General features: G+C 37.4%; 1 protein-coding gene across 1 annotated transcript in view; it reads left to right on the top strand.

Moving 5' to 3' along the window:
• The window catches only part of CNTN1 (contactin 1), a 204,722-nt gene that overhangs the window by 150,237 nt on the left and 30,122 nt on the right, over positions 1–24,363 (top strand). Inside the window, exons 8-16 of the mRNA XM_058021885.1 lie at positions 256–352; positions 506–687; positions 1,836–1,960; positions 3,955–4,072; positions 5,690–5,840; positions 6,350–6,477; positions 7,834–8,009; positions 19,183–19,303; positions 22,401–22,559. Coding sequence (XP_057877868.1) covers positions 256–352; positions 506–687; positions 1,836–1,960; positions 3,955–4,072; positions 5,690–5,840; positions 6,350–6,477; positions 7,834–8,009; positions 19,183–19,303; positions 22,401–22,559 — 1,257 coding nt within the window. The remainder of the gene's footprint in view (positions 1–255; positions 353–505; positions 688–1,835; positions 1,961–3,954; positions 4,073–5,689; positions 5,841–6,349; positions 6,478–7,833; positions 8,010–19,182; positions 19,304–22,400; positions 22,560–24,363) is intronic.

Genomic DNA, 24,363 nt, shown 5'->3' with positions numbered 1-24,363 from the left:
AAAAGCAATTAGAAATTTTGTTTAAAATGTTGGGATTAATCATCCAGAGAAAGATAACTAGTTGCTGAGTAAAACACTTATGCTTTACTAGTAAAAGTTCAGTGCTTAGTCAGACTTCATGAATTGACAGGCTGTTGCAGTTTAAAGAAGAATTTTGTCTGGCATTTTAAGAAAAGTTTTATTGAACTGTGTAAATTTTAGTAGCTCTATAACTTTCTGACATGCCTTTTCTTAGAATCTTTTTTTTCATATTAGGAGCAAAAGTGTATCCTGCTGATATCAAGGTGAAGTTCAAGGACACGTACGCTCTCCTGGGACAAAACGTGACACTGGAGTGTTTTGCTCTTGGAAAGTAAGTGTGTTTTAGTTATTGTACAGCATGAATTGCTTTCATATTTCGGGGAATGAAAATACATATTTCATGATCAAATGCTCTTTTTGTAGTCTGCAGTTTAACTGCCAGTTCTTGAACACACTCATTTGTACTTTACTGTACCTTTTCAAGTCCGGTTCCTGAGCTCAGATGGAGTAAATACCTTGAACCCTTGCCAGCCTCTGCTGAGATAAGCATGTCTGGTGCAGTACTTAAGATCTTCAATATTCAGTATGAAGATGAAGGGCTTTATGAGTGTGAAGCTGAAAACTATAAAGGAAAAGATAAACACCAAGCAAGAGTTTATGTACAAGGTAGGAAGAACAATTTTATTCTTGATGATCTGTGTTGCCTTTACTTAGGTTAGAAATGTCTGTGTTTTCACAGTTGATGTCTGTGTTGGTTCCTCATACACTGCTTTTCAACTTAATAGAGTAGAATCAAAATTGTGCATTAAATGTCAGGCATTGATATTTATGTATTAATTGTCTGGTTGGATAGCTGGTATATACACTTTGGTATATACTATATGACAGTTCTGTCTTACCTGTTATGCATAATGTAAATTAAATCAATTTATAGTACTTGAAGTGAAAGGATTTCTGGAAGAAAAAGAGACCATGAGGTTTGTTAGGATTTCTTGTTTTCTTATTTTGTGTTTTCTGTCTTAGCACTCTGTCTTATTAGCTATGCACAGTTCTTTATTCCTTCATCCTCTCTCACTTCCCTTTTTGCATTTGGTTAAATTAGATAACTGAAAATTGTATCTTACTGCTCATAGTGAAATCATCCCAAGTAACTTGGCTTCTTGTCTGAGGTTTATGCCATAAAACCATGATATTAAAAGGTCACACATAGAATCTGAAGCACCCTCAGAAGATTTATGTCTCTTTCACTGGCTGTGCAGAAGATCTGAGTTAAGATCCTTGGTTGAGTGCTAGAAGATCAAACTCAGAATTAGTGTGACAAGGTTATTACTGCTTATAATAAGTAAAGCTAGTAAACTGGTTTGTTTGCTTAGCAAAAGCAAATATGCTGGACTGTTTCAATATTAATTTCTTACTTATGGTGTTTGCACCAAGAGAATAATTTGTTGGAGATCCTTTCAGTACGTTTTGCACAATTTCATGTCATTTAACTATCATTTTCATGGTGCTACTGAGTAGTTTTCACACAGAATTATCCATAGATCAATATAAGTAGTGATATCTTGTCTTCTGTTTTTCAGGAACCATTATTTCAATTCCATCTTTTCTTCTCATAAAAAATAGTTTGAGGCTTTTCTGAATCTATGTAGTAAGACAAAAACTTCTTTTTTCTGCTGGTGGATTGCTGAGTTATCATCATTACTTTGAGTTTCCTGTTGAAGTATCACGGAAAAAGCAGTGGAATTAATACAACATAATGCTAATTAAATATGTATGTGCTGTATTTACAATGCATCATGTATTTTATTCTGCAGCTGCTCCTGAGTGGGTAGAACATATCAATGACACAGAAAGGGATATAGGCAGTGACCTGTACTGGCCTTGTGTAGCTACGGGCAAGCCTATTCCAACAATTAGGTGGCTGAAGAATGGTGCCTCGGTGAGTGTATTGCTGTAGGTAACACTGGCTTGAGTGGTTAGCTCATGGAAACAGTGTTTTGAAGCATGCATTAGTAAAAGGTTAAAGGAAAAGTAATTATAATGATCTAAATATTTCCTGATGCCACTTGCATGAGGCATTAAAATCTATTTTTAAAAGTTTCATCTCAATCTTCTCTTATTTCTTCAGGCTGTTTAGTATTCAGCTTTGACTTATCAGCTTAACTTTTGACCACATGTTTAGGAGGTAGATACCCCTTTTTCTCTAGGCCTTTTTAAGTAAATGCTCTTCACTCTGGATAAAAAAATGTCATCTTTTCTTCAAAATTAATCCTTTTTACCATATTGAACATGAATGTGTCTTTAAAAATAGAAGACAAAAGTCAGTGGAGATATGAAAATAGATTATTTTTTAAAGTATCAGTGGACTTTATCCTCTATTTTTTCCCCTTTTTTCCAGACAAAGAGTGTTGCAAATGTTTAGGTGATGTTTAAAAGAAGTTTAAAGAAGTACTGTTTGATAATTTAATTCTATTGAATATTTGATTTAAACAAACAAAGTAAATTTTTTCTCCTAGTATCCTGGAATCATAGAATGATTTGTGTTGGAAGGTGCTTTAAAGATTGTTAGTTCCAGCCCCCTAGCAGCAGACAGAGGCACCTTTCACTAGCCCTGGTTGCTTAGAACTCCATCAGCCTGCCCTTCAACAATTCCAGGGATGGAAGATCCACAACTTCTCTGGGAAAAACCTGATCAGGCATTCCAACAGTGTATTCAAAGTGTAGTGCTTACACTACATGAAAAGCCATTAAAAAACCAAGAGAATACGAGGGCACAGTGCAGCTCTGCATCTGCTGACCTGTGACTCTTGGCAAATAAAACAGACAATGAGGCAGCTTGGTTTTTGACTGTGTATCTTAAGAAGAATGTATGATGTTGGAGGCCGAGCAGGGATATCACCATCTGCTATAAGGAGGTGGCTTAAACCAGGAAAAACAATGCTTCTTTTCTAGCTTTGGTAGTTATTGCAAACAAATATTTTAACAAGTGAGTTACTTGCTGATCCCCACTGAACTTGGCTTTCACTAACAAAATCTGCATACTGGATTGCAGAACGCAGTGTGCAAGTCTCCAGTAGTACACCAGAAGATTATGCTGCGTGTTACTATGATGATAAGATGATTTCCAAATGAAACACAGCAGAAATGTTAATTGCCTTGAAAACATAATTTGTTTCTAAATCAGATAACTTGTAATTAGACCTTTCATTTAGAGCACAACAAAGATTCCTTGTATAAAATCTGATTAAAACATTTTCACAAAAAATAGTCAGAAAATATGCTTCCCTTAATCTGTTCTCTTTTCAGCTAAGTACTATTCTCTTAATCTTCCACTGCCCCATGCACTCCAAAGCACTTAGATACAAGAGTTAAAGCTTTCAGCTTAATTTTCTCACGAAAACAGAACACATTTACATGATCTTTCAAAAAGTGATTGACATCTACATTTACAAAATACCCCACCTTAACTGCCTTACTTTGATTTACTGGTTTTTGCTTTTTTACATTAAAACCAAAATAGTTTGTACTATCTCTCAGAGGAATCTTCTGAAAAATTCCTACCTCACTGGGACTTGCTTTGACTTTTTCCTGTTATAAAATTATGAAACAACAGAAAGTACTGATGAGTGAGCATGGCATAACAAAATTTATGTGCATAAAATTAATTTAATTCCTTGCTTCTTATTTCTGAATCAGTAGTGTGCATTGATATGATAACAGGGGACTGGAGAGTAAATTTCTCTACTGGCACTCAACTAGAACTTTCCCAGAAACTTAGATATTGAATTGCAATGACTCTTTCTTCAGAAAAAGCTGAACCCAATGTTACTGAGAAAGGAAAAAAAAATAATTTGGATGGGTATGGATTCTTCAGCTTACGTAGTTTATGTTAATGTCTTAATATCTTGTTATTTTATTGATTCTGTGTTTTAGTTCCGGAAAGGTGAACTAAGAATGCAAAGTCTGACCTTTGACGATGCCGGCATGTACCAGTGTATAGCAGAAAACATGCATGGAATTATTTATGCAAATGCTGAACTGAAGATTGTGGGTCAGTTGGATTATTTCTCTATTTACTATTTCAGGCTTGAGTAAGATAGCAGTTATATTTGCAAGTACTGTTTGGTAACAGATTCCTGTGAGGATGAAGCTAAGAACTCTCACTCAATCTAGGTGAGATGGGGTTTATTTGAGCTCTCTAGCTGCAACTTGAGGAATAAATTTGCCAACTTGTGGGGCATGTTTTCTGTTTGTATTTATGATGCCTGTTTCCTAATGTTCCCCCTCAGAGGAACTGATAGTGCTGATGTTATATGAAGCACATAGAGTTGCAGCCTAAGTTTTTAAGCTTGCAAAACTGGTTAAGAAGCATTTTCATTTTTGCTCACATACGATCAGTCCTCTGTGATGCAAAATCTGCTTTTGAAGAAACCATATTTACACTTACTTGGCTTTTGAAGCTCTTCATTTTTGTTCTCCCCTTTGATTTTGCGTTCTGCAACCCCTTACGCTGAAGTCACAATGTCTGGTTTTGCCCACAGATAGCTGTGCCATTTGATGGCTGGATGTAGTTATGAGTCCACTGTGTTTTCCTGAGGAGCATCCTGTTGAAAATTCGACTCTCAGATCCAAATTTCTCAGCCTTTAAACAATTTCTGATGTTTTTACTGATTTCATTAGAGCAGACACACTGACTGTATGACATATTTTTCTAAATTTCCCTGTGGTAGTTGCTGTTCTTTCCATCTCACACTTGCCTTCAGACTTTCCCAAGAACGAAACTGTTCTTGGTTTTCCCAACCCATTGCGCAACAATGCTTCAATCTACATTGGTCTTCCATTACTATGTACTCACTACCAGCTTGGTTTACCCAAAATGAGCACTTTTTAAATGTGCATTTTCAAAATTCAGTGTTGGTGATATGCAGATATTGGTCAGAGTTTTGCTCTGTACTTCTGTAATTAAACAATAGCCTTATTTCCTCAGGCTGTGTGCACACTTGCTGGCATAATTAACTTGCTGATATGCCAAGGCACAAAATAATGAAAAGCTTTATTTTCTTTCATTTGGTTTCAAATAAAGGAAAAATTAGTAAGTAAAGATCTGACCTCAGAGACATAAGTGTGGTGCTTATGACAGTCCCATCTCAATACTCTTGTACATCTGAGACTGCACCTACAGCCAGCTGGCCAAACAGAAAACCACAAAGAATAAGAAGGGCACAATTTTAGTTTGTAGAGAGGGTTAAAACCACTGACAAGTAAACCCAGCTATTCTTTGGAATTATGATTGAGTGAGCAACTTGTTGAAGAAATTTATCTCCAGGAATCTGAATTTTATTAGGGCTGATCAAAAGGCCTTTTGAAACGGAGGAACTTTCAGTGGACTTTGATCTTGTTAGATTAAACTCAGATGAAAGTTCAGAAATCAGTAGAAAGAAACCTCTAGGGTAACACAGCACTAAACTATGTTATGATTTTTCATGTCTCTTGTAGATCAGTACATACTTCAAGTACATCTCTGTATCGTTAGTACTTTTCTCACTAGTCTGCATAATGAACATTTGTGAACAATTCAATAGTTCTGTCTTTTATTGTATGTTGGAAACAAATTCTGTTTTGCAGTAAAATCACTAACAGCAGTATTTGTGTTAATTTTTGCTTTCAGCTTCACCTCCTACTTTTGAATTTAACCCTATGAAGAAGAAAATCCTAGCAGCTAAAGGGGGACGTGTAATCATTGAATGCAAGCCTAAAGCTGCTCCTAAGCCAAAATTCTCCTGGAGCAAAGGAACAGAATTGCTTGTAAATGGGAGCCGGTTAGTACTGACTGTCAGTGAACACTTTGAGCCTTAAAAGTGTAACCTTATGTATCTGTCTGTCTATCCCATAGGATGATTCTCCATTTTGCAGACTTCAGGGACAGGAGAATGTATAACTTCAGGAGAATAATATGCCAAAATGTTGCTGGCAGTATAGATTCAAGGAGTTAGCAGGGTATCCAACGTTACCCAGTCTGATTTAAGAATTGAATTGTACCATAAAACTCTAAGAAAAATACTTGAATGAGTACAAGTGAATAGAAGTACATTCTCTTGCTCCAGCATTCTGAGATTGATGTCTGGATCTAATGTCTCAGTCTAATCCACAGTCTCTTTAAATATTTTTTACTGCAGGTGTGTTTATAAATCCAGTAGTTAGATGTGAGCTTGCAAATGATTTTTGTGGTTCGTTCTTTCGTTTACCACAGTTCTACAGGAAGCATTGCTTTCTAATAGGAAACATTTCTTTCTAATATAGAATTTAATTTCTCTTGCACTTTCCATAGCATACGTATCTGGGATGATGGGAGCCTGGAAATTATCAATGTCACAAAGCTGGATGAAGGTCGCTACACCTGTTTTGCAGAAAATAACCGAGGAAAAGCCAATAGCACTGGTGTTCTAGAAATGACAGGTAAGCCTCAGAATTGCAATAGTTTGTTTTGGGCAGAATCCCTTAGTTCAAAATGACTAATTTTTGTTCCAGCATTGCACTACTTTTTCTAATTTAATTGCTCATTAACACTGAATTGATGCCTTTAAAGCATATTGCTCAGTTGAAACTGGGTATGTTTGCATCAGTTCTAACACTGCATCTCAGTTTTTAGGGTTGATATTTCCATAAGAGATTAGTAAACAAGATCCATTAAATTGACATATTTTAATGCATTTCCCTTTATTTGGTAGCTTAGCACTTATGCTAAGGTGTGATTCTGGGGCCATGACTCAGATAATTGGGTCTCCTGATGTCCTTAGTGTTGTGGGGGTTTTTTTGTTGGTTTTTTTTTTTTTTTGTGGTTTTTGGGGTTTGTTTTTTTTTTTTTTTTGTTTTTTTTTTTGTAGGGGGTTTTGTTTGGTTTGGCTTGGTTTGGTTGTTTGTTTATTAGTTTGTTTTGGTGGTGGTTTTGTTGTTGTCGTGGTGGTGGTATAAGCATGTTTGAGAGAGCATTGCTGTTAAAGAAATATGCATGAAATTTGTGAGATGAGGGCATATATATATATATATATATATATATGATTGCACTTCTAAATTACCTTCTTTTATCAGTATTTTTATTTACTGATTGAGTAATGATAGCCTTGTGTATTTTAAATCTGATGTCAAATAACTAAAAAACTGTAGACTACAGACAGGAAGGACAGGGACAGTGAAGACCCATGTCTGTGAAGTACAACTGGTAGTGGAAGAGTCTTTTGTTAAATGGGTTTTTAATCTCTGTTCCAGAAATCATGCTGGATTGACATGACAGCTCAATGCTGATGTGCTTTCTTCCTTTTCTTGTATTGTTTTCTCTTCTTTTTCACATGAAGCTATTTACACAATTTATTTTGCATCTATTATATTGTTTCTCAATAGATAAATTAAGATCACAATCCCTGCAAGGCTGTAATGAAAATCTGACTTGGCCCAACCAAGTGGAACTTTTCATTCATTACAGAGACAAGTTTTAAACATAGGAAATATTATAATTGTAACAAGTGACGTAGGACTCATTATGTGTCTTCTTTCTACTTGAGACAGAGTCAATGAATAAAAATAGTTGTTATGTGATTCAGAGATTTAAAGAGTTAACAGAAGCCAGCTATTTTACCTATAAAATGCTTTCTTTATTGTCTTCAGTTTGGTCCTTTGAAATGTAGTTGTGTGAATAACGTGAACTAGACTTTGAGGGAGTGGTTTAATGTATGATCAAACAGTTATGAAGCTGAGCTTATATTTTAATAAATATTTATTTATTGGAATTCTCCGTGTTTGCCATTAACTTCACAGAAGCTACAAGAATTACTTTAGCTCCGTTGAATGTCGATGTCACCGTTGGAGAGAATGCTACCATGCAATGCATTGCATCCCATGATCCCACATTAGACCTGACATTTATCTGGTCTCTAAATGGCTTTGTAATAGATTTTGAGAAAGAACACGAACATTATGAGCGGAATGTTATGGTAAGATACTATAGAATCTTATTTAATACATGAAAGCCTAGTTTTCTTTGTTGTGAATAGTTGTTTTTCCTGTGTCGGTTCAGGTCCAGTAGGCCAAGAACATCAAATAGAATTACAATTCAGATACCTTACAGACACATAGACACTTGCAGGCAGATACCTGAAATCAGATATCTAAATTGATGTAAGTATTTTGGTACCTCAGATTATTACTGAAAATAGCTGGTAAGGTAGATAGCCTGATTGTAAACAGGGTGCAAATTACCTGGAAAAAGTTTGCATATGCATTAATTTTTTACTTACCCATGTTTTTATCATCAGTATTTCTGGAATTTGGCACGAAACTGGGCCAGATGGTGGGTAGGAGTCAAACAGTTTGTAAACACTGAGGAGGAGCAGTTAATGAGGAGGCTAAACAAGTTAATACAAAGACACTCATTTTGGCATGTAGAACAATCACAGCTCCTTCGTATTTGCATGTATTGTTATGTTTTTAGAGTCTTCTGTCAGGTTTATTTAAAATTAATATCTCTATTAGAAATCCTTTCTTGTTAAGTCTAATCACCTGCTGATTTGCCTAATATTCAGCAATCTCCAAGCTGCCTGCTTGTGTAAATATTCTGCTAGTCTGGATTTAAAATATTCAAAAATTCTCATATTTAGATACCTTTTTTTTTTTTGTGCTCCCAAGAGAAACAGTGGATATGGAGAGAAATAGTTGCTGATGGTAGTTGTGGTGTCTGGGAACACCAGGGACCACATTTAGTTTCAGCTCTGTGTTCAAAATGATGTACCAGTGCCCCCTGAAGAGTCCTTCTCCTGGGCTGGCAATATTATCTGATTTTCCATGGACCAAGAAATTCATTTTTTTGCTTTCAGTATCTGTTTATCTCTATGTGAAAATATGTTGAAAGTGTAACTATTTTAGTCTGATTTGGAACAAAACAGCCCTTTGAGGAGTCAAGAGTTGCCTCAACCTTCTCATTTGCTGAGTTGTAAGATGTAGTTAAGAAGCCACATTGCTCCCTTTCAGTGAGAGAACATGTCCTTGTCCAGGAAGCCAGTAGAAGTATGGTAAGATCAGCTGATAAGCATTCAAACCCAAAGACATACCCTCCTTTCTGCAGTAAATCTCCTGACAGGCTATGTCCACACTCAGTAGCAGGGTGGTAAGTAGTCTGCAGTGTATTTTGTGTTGCCTCAGGAATGAGTAAGTATGTAGTTATTCTCCAGTACACTGGCATCTTTCAAAACATTTCCTGCAACTGGCTATTAAGTCACACTTGTGATAGGTCTGTATTTACACTCCTATAGAGTACTTGATGCATAGGAATACCTTGGAAAAGCTTGAATTGCCTCCTGATTGTATTAGTTTGTCCTTAGATAAAGACTGGAATGAGTCTGAGTGTCAGACAAGAGCTTAAAGAGTAAAGCCCCAGTAAACCTACTCCTTGTAAAAGATCAAATAAAATTAGTCTGTGTCAGATTTTATTTAGTTGATTGCTTTAAGCTACCTGACAGTTGTCACACAAAGAAATTTGTCCCATAGAAGAGAAAAGCAGGTTGAAATGTTAATGAATTGGTTATTTTGGTGTGGAAGGAAGGTAAAAATGGCTGTATCTGTAGTGCAAGAGAAAGCACTCCATCTATGGGTCATGTGTTGAACATGTTGAGCAAAAAATTTTATATTGCTGATACACACTTTTGGGGTTTCCTCTAAATAATGAAAATAGAAGTAAACTGGATTTTTTTTTTCTTTTAGGGGAAATTAATTCTGAATTTTAATCCTGCTTTTAAGGCACTTTCTAGCAAAGCACTTCAAGTTGACAAATGTGGGACCAAATAAGGCCTTCAGAAAATATGTAATCTCCTAGAAGATTGACAATTTAGTTTCCAGCTACCTCTTTCGTCTTCCAGATGGCCAGTGGTCCTGGACTCCTGATCTCGAATTCTGATTATCTCCTCAGTATTTTATGTCCTTTATTGAAGTGCTTCATTTTGGAACCAAATAACCCTAACTTTTCTAGACTACCTTGGTCTCTACAAACTATCTGTGGTCTGCAGAGGGAGAGAATGAGGTGCTTCTCTTCATATGGGTGTTGGATCTTGTGTTGGAATGTTTCCTTTTTCAGTAGAGGTAGGGATGGATACTCTGCAGAATTCAAAAGAAGATGAACTCTTAATTCACTTAGGCCTTTAAGTAATTTAGATCTAAATATCAGTTAATTCACTTCAGGATACCTTGAAGGATATCCTTCCTCCTGAAGGATATTTCTTGGTTTGTTTTGCATTTGATCTGTCAAAACTGGTAGAAATTCTTTTAGCAGAGGCATCTTCTAGTTTTGCATTCCTAAGCCTTAATTCTGGGCTTTCAAATGCAAAGCAAGTGCAAATAGTCCTTGTTACTCTTCCACAGGTACCTTGGTCTTTATCTGGGACAGAGGAGACAGTAGGATTGCATTTGAAGTCTGCTTTTGTAGGTATTAGGTGGTTCAGTGCTTAAATAATAACAAATGCAGAATTTTTAACAAATTCAGCAAATCCAATGCAATGGTTTATGTAGGATATAATTAAGACAAATATGTAGTTTCTGTATTTCTCTTCTCTTCATTTGTTATTGTATTGTAGCATTAAGGGTTTTTCTCCTTCCTGGGCAAGCAAAGGGATTTTCTCTTTTCTCCTGCCAGTTTCCCTCTCCCTGGCAATTCTGGGCTGAAGTCACTGGGTGGCAGGTTTGCTCAGGCTCCCCTGGATGTAAAGAGTGAGCTGGTTTACACTTGACAGCAGTGTCCCGAACTGCTGAGCTTGAAATGTGCTCACCAGCACTTCACAAACACAAAAGAAAAAGATACTGCACTGTGAATATTAAGGTTACTGGGTATATGAAGCATGTGCATAATTTCCTGTTGGTGAAGGATCCTCATCTATCCCTCTGATAATATCTCTATTAATTTATGTGACTATGCAGATCAAGTTGCTGAAACTTGATAGAGCCACAGTAATTTCAGTTCTCAAAATAATACTATTATTATTGTCATATAGACATAATGAAATGCTAATTAAATTCAGGTAAACACCTGCATAATTCTTCTTTCTTTTAATGCAAGCTTTGGTATCTCCGTCATTGCTGAAGGCAAAGCTAATTTGCATTACATCAATACTAAAACTAATTTCTCAAAAGGACATTTGTCAGTTCTGTTTTCATTTCCTGTGACAGCAGTATGTAAAGGGGGAAAAAAGGAAAAAAGAAAGAATTGGTTAGCTTCCAAAGAGTCAAATGGAGTCTTCAGAATCTTACTATTTAATACATTAGTTTTAACTTTTATATCTGGTTGTTCGTCTGATTATTTGATTGAGGAACTAAACATTAACTCATCTTTTCAAGTCCCAAAAAGATACAGCTCTTCAAGTAATCTGGAAAACTCTAATGTTTGTTTGTTATTTATAGATCTGGTTTTTGTCATATATTTTTAAAGATTGAAAAGATTACTTTAAAGATGTTTATATTTAAAAATACATAAAGGATCCAAAAAGGAATATTCCTTTAAGTTCATTACAAAAAAAAGAGTAATTTTTTAAACTTTTGAGTCCCACTAGTCTATTCATATGGATAGTCGGGAAAAGGAACTCCATAATTTAACTGGTTCAAGTCAGAAACTTGCACGTAGCTTAAGAAGAGTTCAAGTTTAGGCTGTAGTTGTCTTAGTGACATAATGACACAAATACATTTTAAACAGCTTCCCATATCGTTAGTATTTCTGTCTTAATTTCTATCAGTGAACCTGAAACCCTGATAGTTTTATCACCATTTTATCTTTAATAAGTTAAATTGAATTGCTGTACAAGTGTTCAGGAAGTTGACCTTCTTGCAAAAAGCTTTCTTCTGTAAGTATTCAAAAAAGAGTAAGTGGTGATAGAAAGATACAGTAAAGCCAGGGGATGAATTTTGTCATAGAGACAACTGACTTGCTACCTCCTTATGTTTTCTCATATAAAGGGGCATTTCTCAAGCTGAGGCTGACACACCTCAGTGTCATGAGTGCTACAGAGCAGGAAGCAAAACCTGCTGAGTCCACACTGACTCTGAAGTGTGAATTCTGAGTTTGCAGTGTTCTCTCCAGTGTTCACAAGTGCAGGGACATGGCACAAAGGCAGACAAATACATTCAGCATAGAACTTGCAGGACCCACAGCTCAGGCTCTATTCAGCTTTGAAGTAGCTTCTGAATCCAAGGTGTCTGTGCATAACCACCTCTGTCCCTGCAGCTATCTGGTGCTTAACCTGCTGTAGTGTAGACTTCTCTGAATACTGAAAAGCTTGCGTTTTCCTTATGCAAATATTATTCCTCTTTCTTTATCTCTCTTTGAAGTACAAAAAGCTTTACAGTGTTCTGGAATGACACATAATATTCTTATGACACATAATACTTTTCACACTTAAATGAGTGCAACACAAATAGAAGAGCCTGATTCTTTATTTAATTTTTAAAGGTGATTGGTCCAGATACCAAAATTCCCACTGCAGATTTCTGAAAGTAGCGAGATGAATTTTAGATTGCAGACAGTGTTTGCCAAAACACTTTGGTTGTTTCTTCTCCAAAACTGATGAGTTTATGAACAACAAATAACAAGTTGAACTATAAAAGTCGTATTAGAAAAGATTTACAGCTGCCTGTTTTTTGTACATTATTTTAAATTGCAGTTTGCTGGCTGACATGGATAGACAAGTTATTCTTCTGCGTGCCCCTGCTTCAATAGATTGCTACGGAGACTGTTAGTTTTATTGTAAAAATCTGTATTCCAACCCAAACTATTCTATGCTTCTATGATTCCACTGTTACCTGCAGCAGAAAATATACAAGGATTTTAATTTCGAGTTTTCTTCATTGCTTTCCCTGGTAATCCTCCTTGTGTTTAGCCTTGCCCCAGGTGTAGACCAGGAAATTAATAAAAAGTTCAAAAGAACTGAAGAATTGGAGTAAAATATATAGAATTAGAGAATCATAGAACAGTTTAGGATGAAAAGATCTTTAAGAAAACCAAGTCTAACTGTTAACCCAGCACTGTGAAGTCCACCTCTAAACCGTGTCTCTAAGTGCCACACCTACACGTCTAAATGCCTCCAGGGTTGATAATTCAGACACTTCCCAGGCTGACCTGTTCCAACACCTGACAGCCTTTTCCATGGAGAAATTCTTCCCTTGTTATTTGGGAGAAGAGACCAGCCCCACCTCACTACTTTAGGTGAAGAGTGATAAGGTCCCACTTCAGCCTCTGCTCCAGGCTGAACACCTCCAGTTCCTTCAGCTGCTCCTCGTCACACCTGTGCTCCAGCGCCTTCACCAGCCTCACTGCCCCTCTCTGGACCTGCTCCAGCACCCTGATGTCTTTCTTGCTGTGAGGGACCCAAAACTGAACACAGTACTTGAAGTGGCTCCTCACCAGTGCCAAGTGCAGAGTGACAATCACTGCCCTTGTCCTGCTGGCCACACTTTTTCAGATACAGGCCAGGATGCCATTGACCTTCTTGGCCACCTGAGCACACACTGGCTTATGATCAGCTGCTGTCAACCAGCGCCTCCAGGTCCTTTTCCACCAGGCCACTTCGCTGCCACTCTTCCCACATCCTGTAGCACTGCCTGGGGTTGTTGTGACCCAAGTGTAGGACCTGCACCTGGCCTTGACTTCGTACAATTGGTCTTGACTCATTGATCCAGCCTGTCCAGATCCCTCTTCAGAGCCTTGCTTGCCCTCCACCAGATCAATACCACTGCCTAACTTGGTGTCATCTGCAAACTCAAACATCAAGAGCATGCTCTTGATCCCCTCATTCAGATTGTCAGTAAAGATATTAAACAGGACTGGCCTCAGTACTGAGCCCTGGAGTACCCCACTGATGCCCAGGTGCCAGCTGGATGTAACTCCACTCACCACCACTCTCTGGGTCCAACCATCCCAGACCATTTTCTTTCCCCGCAACAATCCACCCATCCAAGCCATAGGAAACCAATTTCTCCAGGATAATGCTGTGGCAAATGGTGTCAAAGGCTTTCCTAGAGTTCATCAGACAACATCCACAGCCTTTCCCTCACCTAATGAAGAGGTCACCTGGTTGTTGAAATCAAAATGGGAAAGCTCAGTTATGCAGTGATTAGGAAGAAGAGGTTATTTATGGGCTAGAACAAAGCCAGAGTTGTAGTGAGCTCATTTAGTACAGTTTTTGAATGTATTAAGGTGGCAGGTGATTGTTGATGAAGCATGACCAACCAAATCAACTGCTTACTGGTTTTATATGGAAGAGAATTCCAGGACTCTCAAGATACTGTCTCAATGCACTGTTTTCAGTGCCTTGATGCATTAGGGCAGTGCTTTAGACATGAGTGAGCTGAAAATGACTCTGAGTATTACTCCAAAGCTACCCAATTTTGGGTAGGTTTGGAGGAGTATTTAGAGGCAATGGCCTAATAATAACAACTTAGTGAGCATGGAATGTGATGGATGGAGTCAGTGGTTAGGAGCAAGGAGGGGAAGGAAAGCAGAAGATATAATGCTGAGGGTGAAGCCAACAAGCAGTTTGCTCTGGCAGAAGCCTTTGAGGAAACTTGTTCTACTTACAGCACAAAGAATTGTAATTAGTTTCGAAGATCTGCCAACCTCTCTGCTAGAATTAAAAAATGCTCTGCAAAAGCAGTTGACTGCGCTTGTGAGACTTATGAGGCTACCAAAATTCATGTACCATCTGTAGTTAGATAGCAGAAGCTAAGAAATCCAGCTGTGAACACTACTAAGAGAAATGTAGTTTGCAGTGTATTGTGAATTTTTTGTCGTCAGCCATAAAGCTGTGATCCATGAGCATAAGTGAGCAAGTACCTAGGCTTTTTCTGCTGTTGTAAGTGATATAACAAGCCCCATTACCAAAGGGATGCTGGTACAAAGCACAATGTCCTCAGGAATTTTCAGTGGTATGCTGAATGGAGAAGAACAATAATACATTTGTTGGAAATATTTCCCGGTCCACATCTCAAGTGTAGAATTAACATTGTATATCCTTAACATATAAATGTAGCTCACTGAAGGAAAAGATTCTTTAGTGGGAATGACTGTCATCATTATCCTGCTGAGTTTTTTTATTTATCTATAACTATGGCTTATACAGCAAAACAAGGTCTCGGGTGAATAGGAATAAGACAGTGGTGTTGCACTGGGAGTGTTGTCCCTATGTCTCTGATGTCTATAGCAAGAAAACATCTATAGTCACATTTACATTAACATACCTCAACAGCTGTTGGATTATCTGTTCTGGTTTTAGCAACCACTCAACTAATTCTTTACTGGCAGGATCAAACCAATTCATGTGAGCTCATTTAGAGTTAATAATTCTAGGTACAGGTGGTACAAAAAGGTATTTGACATTATTTCTAGCTTTGGACAAACTGATCTCATCACCCAGAATCCCATCTCTTCTGGATTACTTCTTATTGATTCTCTTACCATTTTACATCTACTGTGTGTTAAACAGTGCTGAAGCTCAGATGTCTAATTTTAGTACCTGAGTTTAAAAAAACACTCTGCTTACCAGGTTCTTCTATTTCTGCCAAGTTAACTTATTTATTTCTTGGGCTTGGAAGTCTTATATTCGCATAAGTTCCTTTATTGTCTCTGAAGGCCCAACAAAAGTGGATAAGACACTGTTTTCAGTCAAAACACTAGATTCCTGTAAATGGTATTTAATTGTACAGGGTCACATTCTGATGGCTTTTGGCAATTTAGTGCCCTGGAAAAGGTAATGGTCAAAAAAAACCAGCGACTCTCAGAAATAGGTCATAAAATGCTATTTTTGACATCACTATTAAATCATAAATACAGGGCTTATATGATGCAAGTATTTGCTTGAAACTTGGTAAATACTGAGTGGTGAACCACAGATACCCTTGGAATATCCCTGAATATTGCTATCACTATTTCCAGTCTGTGATTCAGTCTTCTCTGAGTTAAGGAAGGCATTTTTAAGCATAGCCAAGCTGAGGTTTTGGGATGAAAACATACAGTACATTCATATCTAATTTGTGGACAGAATTCGCTGATGCCTGTGCTCTTAATTTGCTTGGTAAGCTTTTCTTTTACCACCAAGAACTTCAGCTTCTTCTGAGGTATGGAAAGCTTCATTACCAACTGCATGAAGGCTTGCTCCGGGAGAGCTTCTGAAGCAACAAGATACAACACCGTATCTATGATTTTTTGATGATTTTTAAAATTATGTTACATTTTTCCATCTGTTTTTCATCATTTAGGTTATAAGACCAAGTTGCTATAAGGGAATTATTGTTAGGGCAAGTATATGGGCACATCATTATTAAATACAATAAATTATTTTAATTAAAGTGCTAACATAGAAATAGGTACTAGCCCCAGTAAGAATTTGCAACCATTTGCTATTGAAGTAATAATATGATTATGAGAATTCTCATAATCTGTTTCTAAACCTTATTGCTTTGCCCAGCATTTGCTTACGTTTATTTGCAGATAAAAATGCAAGTAATTATTAGAGAATCACTGTGGTTCTTTCTAGGATGACATTTAGTGTTAATGAACCAATACTCAGCAGCCATATAGGGAACTGTTTGTGTTTTTTATTAAAACCAAAACAAATAAGAGCAGAGTTTAAAAAAAAAAAAAAAAAAACTAAAAAAACCAAAAAAACACCACCCAACACACCCCAAAAAACCAACAACCAAATGAAAAGCAGGAACTGAAAAATCAAAGAGTTTGATGTTTTACAGCTTCTTTGTTGTAATTTTTGGAGGACAGAGGATCAGGTAGCTGCATTCATTTTTCCCATAGAGCTACTGACACACTGACTGATTTTTCTCCCTGGAAGCTGTTGCCAGAATTGCTCAGCCCACTGTAGAGCTCACATGTGATTAGTCAGGTGTTCAGCCAGACAGTGTTCACTTATGCAGTAACTCCAGCAGATTTTCAAAGGATGCTCTCTGCCACAGCAGTCTTACTGGAGTTCTCATGAATAAACTGAGGAGGCATGAGCACAGAAATGACACTGTCACAGACTCTCCTCATCTCTGTAGGATGCATGCACTTCGAAAAATCAAGTTAAAAGCCATATTAGCCTTGAGTGAAAAGTGTGAATATATATATATATCCACATGGAAATAGTTTAATAATAGCTAAGAGAGAAATTATCTGGAATGTATCAGGAATACTGGATTGTTCACTGATCCAGGAGATCTGTTTGATCCTTGCTAGCAGCACTTGTGTACCTCAAAGAGAGAAGGCACAGTGTAACCTGCCTTTCTTGCTGACCCTGTAAGGCAATCAGCTGAAGTATTGCTAGCTAGAGTCAAGCACTCTCTGTCATGTGTGCTTGATTCTTCTTTCATCCAATTATTTATTTACCACAGTAATTTCTTAAATATGTGAATTCTTATGTTGGACCTAAAAAAATTGATGCTAACATTTCAGTTTGTGCTGAAATTTTATGCCAGCAGAAATTGAAGCTGGCAACCAAAATCCTCACTGGAGTCTGGAAAGGAAAAGGATAGTGTTATCTGTGTATTTTAATCTCCCCTAAATATAGACTATAAGCTCTCATTCTAGTTGCAGAGCATTTGGAAAAGATTTAACCTTGCTTTCTCCCCTCATCCTTTTCAATCAGGAAACATCAACTGGATGGTATTAGCTTTATTCCATTTCTTCTGAATGTCTAAATGCAGGCACACAGGCCATACTATTCGAAATTTTCTCAAAGGTCTTTTTTGTTACCCAGCATCTTTGATGATGAAAGCACTAGTTCTTACACCTAAATATTTTTGCAATTTCTTTTTCGTATATACCATTTTGTATCTGAATTGTTTTTAGTCCGGCATGTAAAGATCTGTGGATTGCAGTGAGTTATCTCAATGTTTGGGTTTTTTTTTTTTTTTTTTTTTTTTTTTTTTTTTTTTTTTTTTTTTTTTTTTTTTTTTTTGCGGGGAGGGTGTTTCAGTTATATTTTTGAACAATTTTCAGTGAATTAGGAAATCTGAATGTTGCCCCTGTTGATGTAGTGTGGTATAAATTCATGTATTAATATTTTGGTTGAACTTCTACTCCCATGAAAGTTCAGATATATTTTGGTGAGAACATTTGGGTTTTTAGAGAAATCTCTTTAAGACTAGCACATGTATAACCCATTGATTTAGCCTAGTAATCTTTTTCTGGAATAAAAGGCAGGATGGATAAGCAAAATATTTCAAGTGAGTTATTTTTAATGCTTAAAGTCTTCACATAAAACGTGTTTTCTATTAAGAAATAGCTGTGGTGCACATAGTCTCTGTTCCACTCGTTGTTTACAGGTGCACATCTGGTCACTCAGAAGTGTCATAGGATAAAAATACTATATTCTGTTTGCCTCTCTGCACATCCAAAGGTAGCCAGTGGCCCACATAGCCATCTGAAAATATGGCTGAGTATTTCCCAGTAGTCTGGCATTGGTGAAGAGTGTTAAGGAAGGATTAGGGCCTGGGATGGTCAGTGTATGAGCCTTGTTGAAAGGTAAATTGCTTCCCTGGGGTCCTGCTGTTTGCCAAGGAGCAGTGAGAGCTGAGCCAGGGAAGAGCATCTCCAGCCTGACAGGGGCCTCAGCAGCAAGGGAGGGCAGAGGAGTACAGAGCAACTCTTTGTGCATCTTTGTTTAGGCTATGCTTGTAGCCCCTCTGAGCTAAAAGCTCAGGTACTGCTATAGGATTAAAAAGGAAGACCCAAACAGCATCCTGCTCTGTTAACAGGACTCCATGGCATTCTATCCTGCCAATGTGTTTAAAAAAAAAATGCAAGTAATGGTGCAGAAAAATCATACAACTGTGGTTTTTGAACAAATTCTTGACTAAGTTTAGTTTTCAGATATGGGGTTCAAAAAGTAAGAGGGAAATGTTGATTTGTTAATAATCATTTACTAAAGTGTCTAGTTTTTTCATGTCCAGTAAAGAGCTGCAGCTCCTCAGGAAACACAGGACACTTTCAACAGCTGTCCTATAAATCAGGTCTATGTGTGAGGATGATCCATGCTCTAAGTAAGCAGTTACTCTCCAGAAATAGCAAACCCTGTAAGTCGGTTGGGAGGTATCACATAGCTGCCCAGGGATGTTTACCAGTTTCACTAAGTGTTGTTTTTGTGACAGATTAAATCCAATGGTGAGCTGCTGATTAAGAACGTCCAGCTGCGGCATGCAGGGAGGTACATGTGCACTGCTCAGACAATTGTGGACAACTCCTCCGCTTCAGCTGACCTTGTGGTAAGAGGTAAGCTTCTCCAGGTAATACAGAAATGTGGCTGGTTTTCACCTAGACAAAACACAAAGATAAGGGTGTTTCTGATTGTTTAGGATATGTGATTTCTCATCAACGGATGGCAGAAATTAAAAGGAGAAGTCCATAAACAGGCAAAGTCTTCAAAGTCTACTCAGGGTGCTGATTTGGTTGCAGACATTTAGAGGTCTAACTAAGCATGTGTTCTCCTGAAAAGAAGTAAAGATTTTTTTATTTTGGGTGTTTTCCTTATGTGAAAGCAATATTTAGATAGTTTAATTTGGTGTTCATTATTAAATCATTATTAAATATAGATTTCAAGGATCATTTCAATGTATCTCCTGGATACATTCCTAAGTCACTTCTCAAAGCTGTATGGATTAAATTATTGTGCATAATACTAGGCCTACATTAAAAGGATTCTGAGTTTTCAAATTACAGAAACCAAGACATCTGAGGTTAAGTTTATCTCTCAGTTTCTCTCTGAGTCATGTCTGTTAAGCATTACTGCATTCCCAAAATGCTGTTCTTGCTCATACAGTATGCACCCTACAAGATCTGTTACAATGTGAAGTTTTAATAGCATGAGTTAAGGTCCTTTGGGCATTTTGCTTTCTTTTATGCCTGTGGGCATAACACATTCTGAAGTGCTAATGCTCTGTTTTACTGACAATTCAGAACTGATGTAACTTGTACATTCAGTTGCCTTGCTGCTGTGTTTTGCCCCACATTCAAGTCACATCACAGAGCTGTGTAGCAGCTGAAGTATAGCTAGTGTCATGGTTCTGAGCTTCTGTTATCTCAGGCTGTTGTGCACTTGAATATTTCTGCATTTAATTTTTTGCTGGGTATTAAGAGCCCATGAAATGTCATCAGTTTTGGATAAAATGTCAAAGCAAATATGGTAAGTGATAAACTACAGAATAGATCTGCAAAGTAAAAAAGTAGGATGTGTTCATAAGCCAAAGTATTATGTAAGCAATTCCTTTTAAAAATTAAAAGGCAAAGTGCTTTATCAAGTTTCTGATTCCCCTTCCAGCCCGTAATTAGAGTTTCTCAGAGACTATTTTGTAGAAGAAATTAGTGTTCAGTTTGTTCTCAAAATTCAGATTCTAATGCAAAGAACACAGTTCTGCTTATAGCTGCCATTTTTGTGAGTGTAAGACTCAGCATCTTACCAGGCCAAGAGTAAATATCTTACAAAATATGACAAATGTGGGATTATAGTTTCACTGCATTGGTAAGGAAGAGGCAACAGCAGAGAATGAAAAGAGCTATGTTCCAGAGCATCTCATCAGTGGGGCAGTAAAGGATAGGCCACTGTCACTGCAGGCACATGATGTTTTGCCTGTTCACAAAACAATTTAACAGTTCATATGGATTGTTCTATGTGATCTTGTTTAAATTGCTGGTGATGTTAGCCCACTGAAGACTGTGCAGCCCCTCTGTGCACCTACAGACATCAGTGGCCGTGTGTTGGGCAGTGTCACAGGTGTGCCTGCTTCCAGCTCTGGAATGTGGAATGCCTCCTGGATGTGCTTCAGGCCTGTGCTGTGGGTGGCACCCTCTTGGTTGGACTGCTTGGAGTTTGTCACCTGGATGCACCCAGTTCACTGTCCCTGGTACCACCTTAGCAGCACCTGGCTCTTCCCACTGTATTTGGACCCAGTGGAACTGTGCCCCATTGCTAAAGCAGCTACCAATCTTGGGGTTAGTTGTGGGTCCAGTATCAGCTTTCCTATGGAGCCTTTTCCTTTTCCTATGGCCCCTGGTGTTCCCTGAGACATGCCATTTTCAGGAGCTGATGGGGAGGGGAGAAGCTGTGAGAGGTATCTTTTGAAGAAAGTCGGAAGGTTGTTGGGACTGATGAACCTTTCCATAGCTTCCAGCCTGAGGGCTTCTGAAGTGAACAGTCTTGCAGGAGAATGTGTCTGTCATCAAACCTTACCTGTGTGTGTCCTTAGAGCTGGGGTAGGAAATATGCATGTTGTCAGGATGGAGAGTTGACCAACAACCCTCATCTTAAAAATCAGCTTTTAAAAACAATTTCTACTTCCTGCATCCCTTGTGAAGAGTAAGAAGCCGTTTCCACGTTCAGTGAGCTATTTAGCCCTTACCTTGAAAGGAGATCCAAGGAATGAAATTGCTTGCTTGAAGGATACATTCATTGAAACCAAGGAACAGCAACATATGCTAGTACATGCTCTTGTTTCAGTTAGTTTCATTTGAGTCCTTTGACTCAGCTGTATGGAGAAAATAAAGAGCTCAAGAGGAGCTGAAAATACATTTGGCACACTGTGTGTTTAGATCTGATGTAGAAATCTCCTTCCATTCTTTTTTGTTTTGTTTTGATTCTCTGTGGTTTCTCTGTTAATAGTGCAGAGAAATATATTATGGTACTCTTGGGGTTTTTAATATTCTCTGGGACATGTTCAATCAGGTTGTTGGGTAATTATCTGAATCATGTTGGCATTTTATTATCTCTGAATGTTGAAGCAGAAAATACATTTCAGTAGTTCTAATGCATTGTATCTGTTTTTACACAACAGTTAATATGCATCAGATAACTGTGTATCATACATAACAGAAGCACAGTAACAAAACCAGAATTTTGTAGGAGCTTGGAACCTGATGAGGAGTTTACCACACTGGGGTAATATGAAGACCAAGAAAAATGGGAAGAGATCTATAGAAATCTCTTTTACAGTATGATTTTTGTCCAAAATAAGTGACAGGGTTTCCCACTTAACTTGCAGCCAGGGCCTAAATGGCACAAGCAGAAGTGTAGGTTAAAGGTAGGCCCCCAATAATGTCAACATTAGGTGGAATTTGAGAAGGAAAATTTTTTGAGTTTCTTCCTGAGTTCAGTTTTATTTGGTAGAAAGGGCAGCAACATTTTCAAAGCATCATCTTTTCACTTAAAATTATCTCAATATTGATGAGGCAAGAATCATGGAAGTTTTATTTGGTAGTAATAAAATGCAAGAGGAGTTTTCCTCTGAATCATTCCCTAGAGTATTAAAAGTTGATGAAATTTAATACTTTCAGCACATTTAATTTGTTAATTGTACTGTTTTTTTTCTTTTTCCAGGTCCTCCAGGCCCCCCTGGAGGTATAAGAATAGAAGAAATCAGAGACACTTCTGTAGCACTTACCTGGAGTCGTGGAACAGACAATCATAGTCCTATTTCTAAATACACTATCCAGTCAAAAACCTTTCTATCTGAAGAGTGGAAAGATGCCAAAACAGGTAAGAGTAATGCCAGAAGAAATAAAGATAGTAAGTTTTAAAGTATGATTGTTAGAGAGTTTGACTAATCGGAAAGTAATCACAGTGGAAGGAAACCAGGGATGCTCTTGATGTCTGCTGCAGGTTTACTTTCCTGTCAGTGTCTTGTCAACAGCATTTGCTGGGAAATTCTGTTCCCAGCATTTTGAAGGGCTGAACTGAATATGAAGAAATACAGAAATGAGCCAGCCAGAGTTGCTGCTTGTTTTTTTGGCTCTTTCCTTGTTGCCTGAAACATTCAACATCAACTGCTGGAATCATAAAAATTTATTTGTAAGTTAATTGGGATGAAAAGTGGATGTCATCGTTTTTGTAATTTTTATGGAGAAAGCTGGGTAAAATTGTCTGCTTTTTCCTGGGCGCAGACTAAGTTCCAATTGCATTAAAACTAGCACCCCTAGAGAAAACATGGCTAAGATTATCCTTCTAACCACTGGATGTCATCATTGTGCCACAAAATTGCAGTTAAAGAGGAACCTACCTGAGCACAGGACATGTTAATGTAAATTTTTTGCAGGATTTAACATAAAAGCATAAATTTTAATATTTTTTTAAGCTGCTAGTATCTCTGAATGCTTTATGAAGGATAGCATTGTCACAAGCTATACAGAATTTTCCTATCAATATGTTTCATTATCCCATCCTTATAAATTACAACTGAAATGCTTTCCTGTGGAATTAAGATATCACATACTCAGCATTTCTAAATACTAAGAATAATTATAGTTCCAGTGATTGTCTTCCATTTAAGTTTTCACTTGAAACTACAGACATATAAGAAACAGACTGACATATTGAACTGAAAATCCCTTACATTTTTTAGAGTAAAAAGTTAGATATAGTCTTCTGCCTCAGATCATATTTTTCTTTCAGACTATGTAGTATATGAAGTTCACTTGGTTATGATTGCCTCCATCAGCCAGGACTGATATTTTTTATGTCAAAGAGCTTGGAAAATGAACCCAGAAGGTTCCCCAACCCGTTCTTATCTCTTATATCTTGTTTAATGGCTTCTTTAGAATAGATTTCTTTGAATGTTAAAAAAAATGTAGAAATTGGAGCTGTTCAAATAACTGATTATTTGGTTCAGTAAAAATACATGCAGGAGGGAGGATCCTTTTAGACTTAGCTCTGCTTTTCTCAGGATAAGTTAGTTTTATTTCTTATTCATTCTGTACTTTTCAATTAATGAAAATAAGGAAATGTGAAGAATTTCAGGTGGCAACTGATACTGTTATGTTTGTGTTGTGCATTATTGGAACTGGAAATGGAGGTATAGGAGTTAACATAAGTGTTGGTTTCAGGTCTTCATTCTGTCTGACTCAGAGCAGACTTGAAACCACTCTTCTCACTTCTCAGGAAGAATCCCTACTTGCAATTTTATAGGCACGATGGGATGAAATCCTCTGCACCTCTGAAGTTTTCTGTTTCTCAGAATTACTGGGATAGTCTTTGAGACATGCAGTCAGACTTTGAATCTTACCCTGAAGAATGCTGAGTGGGTGGGACAGAGGAATCCAGATTGTTGAATTCCTTTTTAAAGACACTGACACAAAAGATATGCATTATTAATTTCTGAAAAGTTGACAGTAACTATTCTGGTGTTTCAAAGTCATTACTTTTTCATTTGAACCACAGTTAGGAATTTTGTTAAATAGATGATTCCCTCAAAATAGGTAAAATCATCATAGTAACCATCATTGGCGTCACTGCAAGCTTTTACCTAATTGCTGAGCTGCTCCTACTTTGATTCAGTGTTAACTTT

Source organism: Melospiza georgiana, chromosome 4 (genome assembly GCF_028018845.1).
Source record: "Melospiza georgiana isolate bMelGeo1 chromosome 4, bMelGeo1.pri, whole genome shotgun sequence".
Classification (NCBI taxonomy): domain Eukaryota; kingdom Metazoa; phylum Chordata; class Aves; order Passeriformes; family Passerellidae; genus Melospiza; species Melospiza georgiana.
The sequence above is the reverse complement of the archived record's forward strand: the minus strand, read 5'-3'. Positions and strand labels throughout refer to the sequence as shown.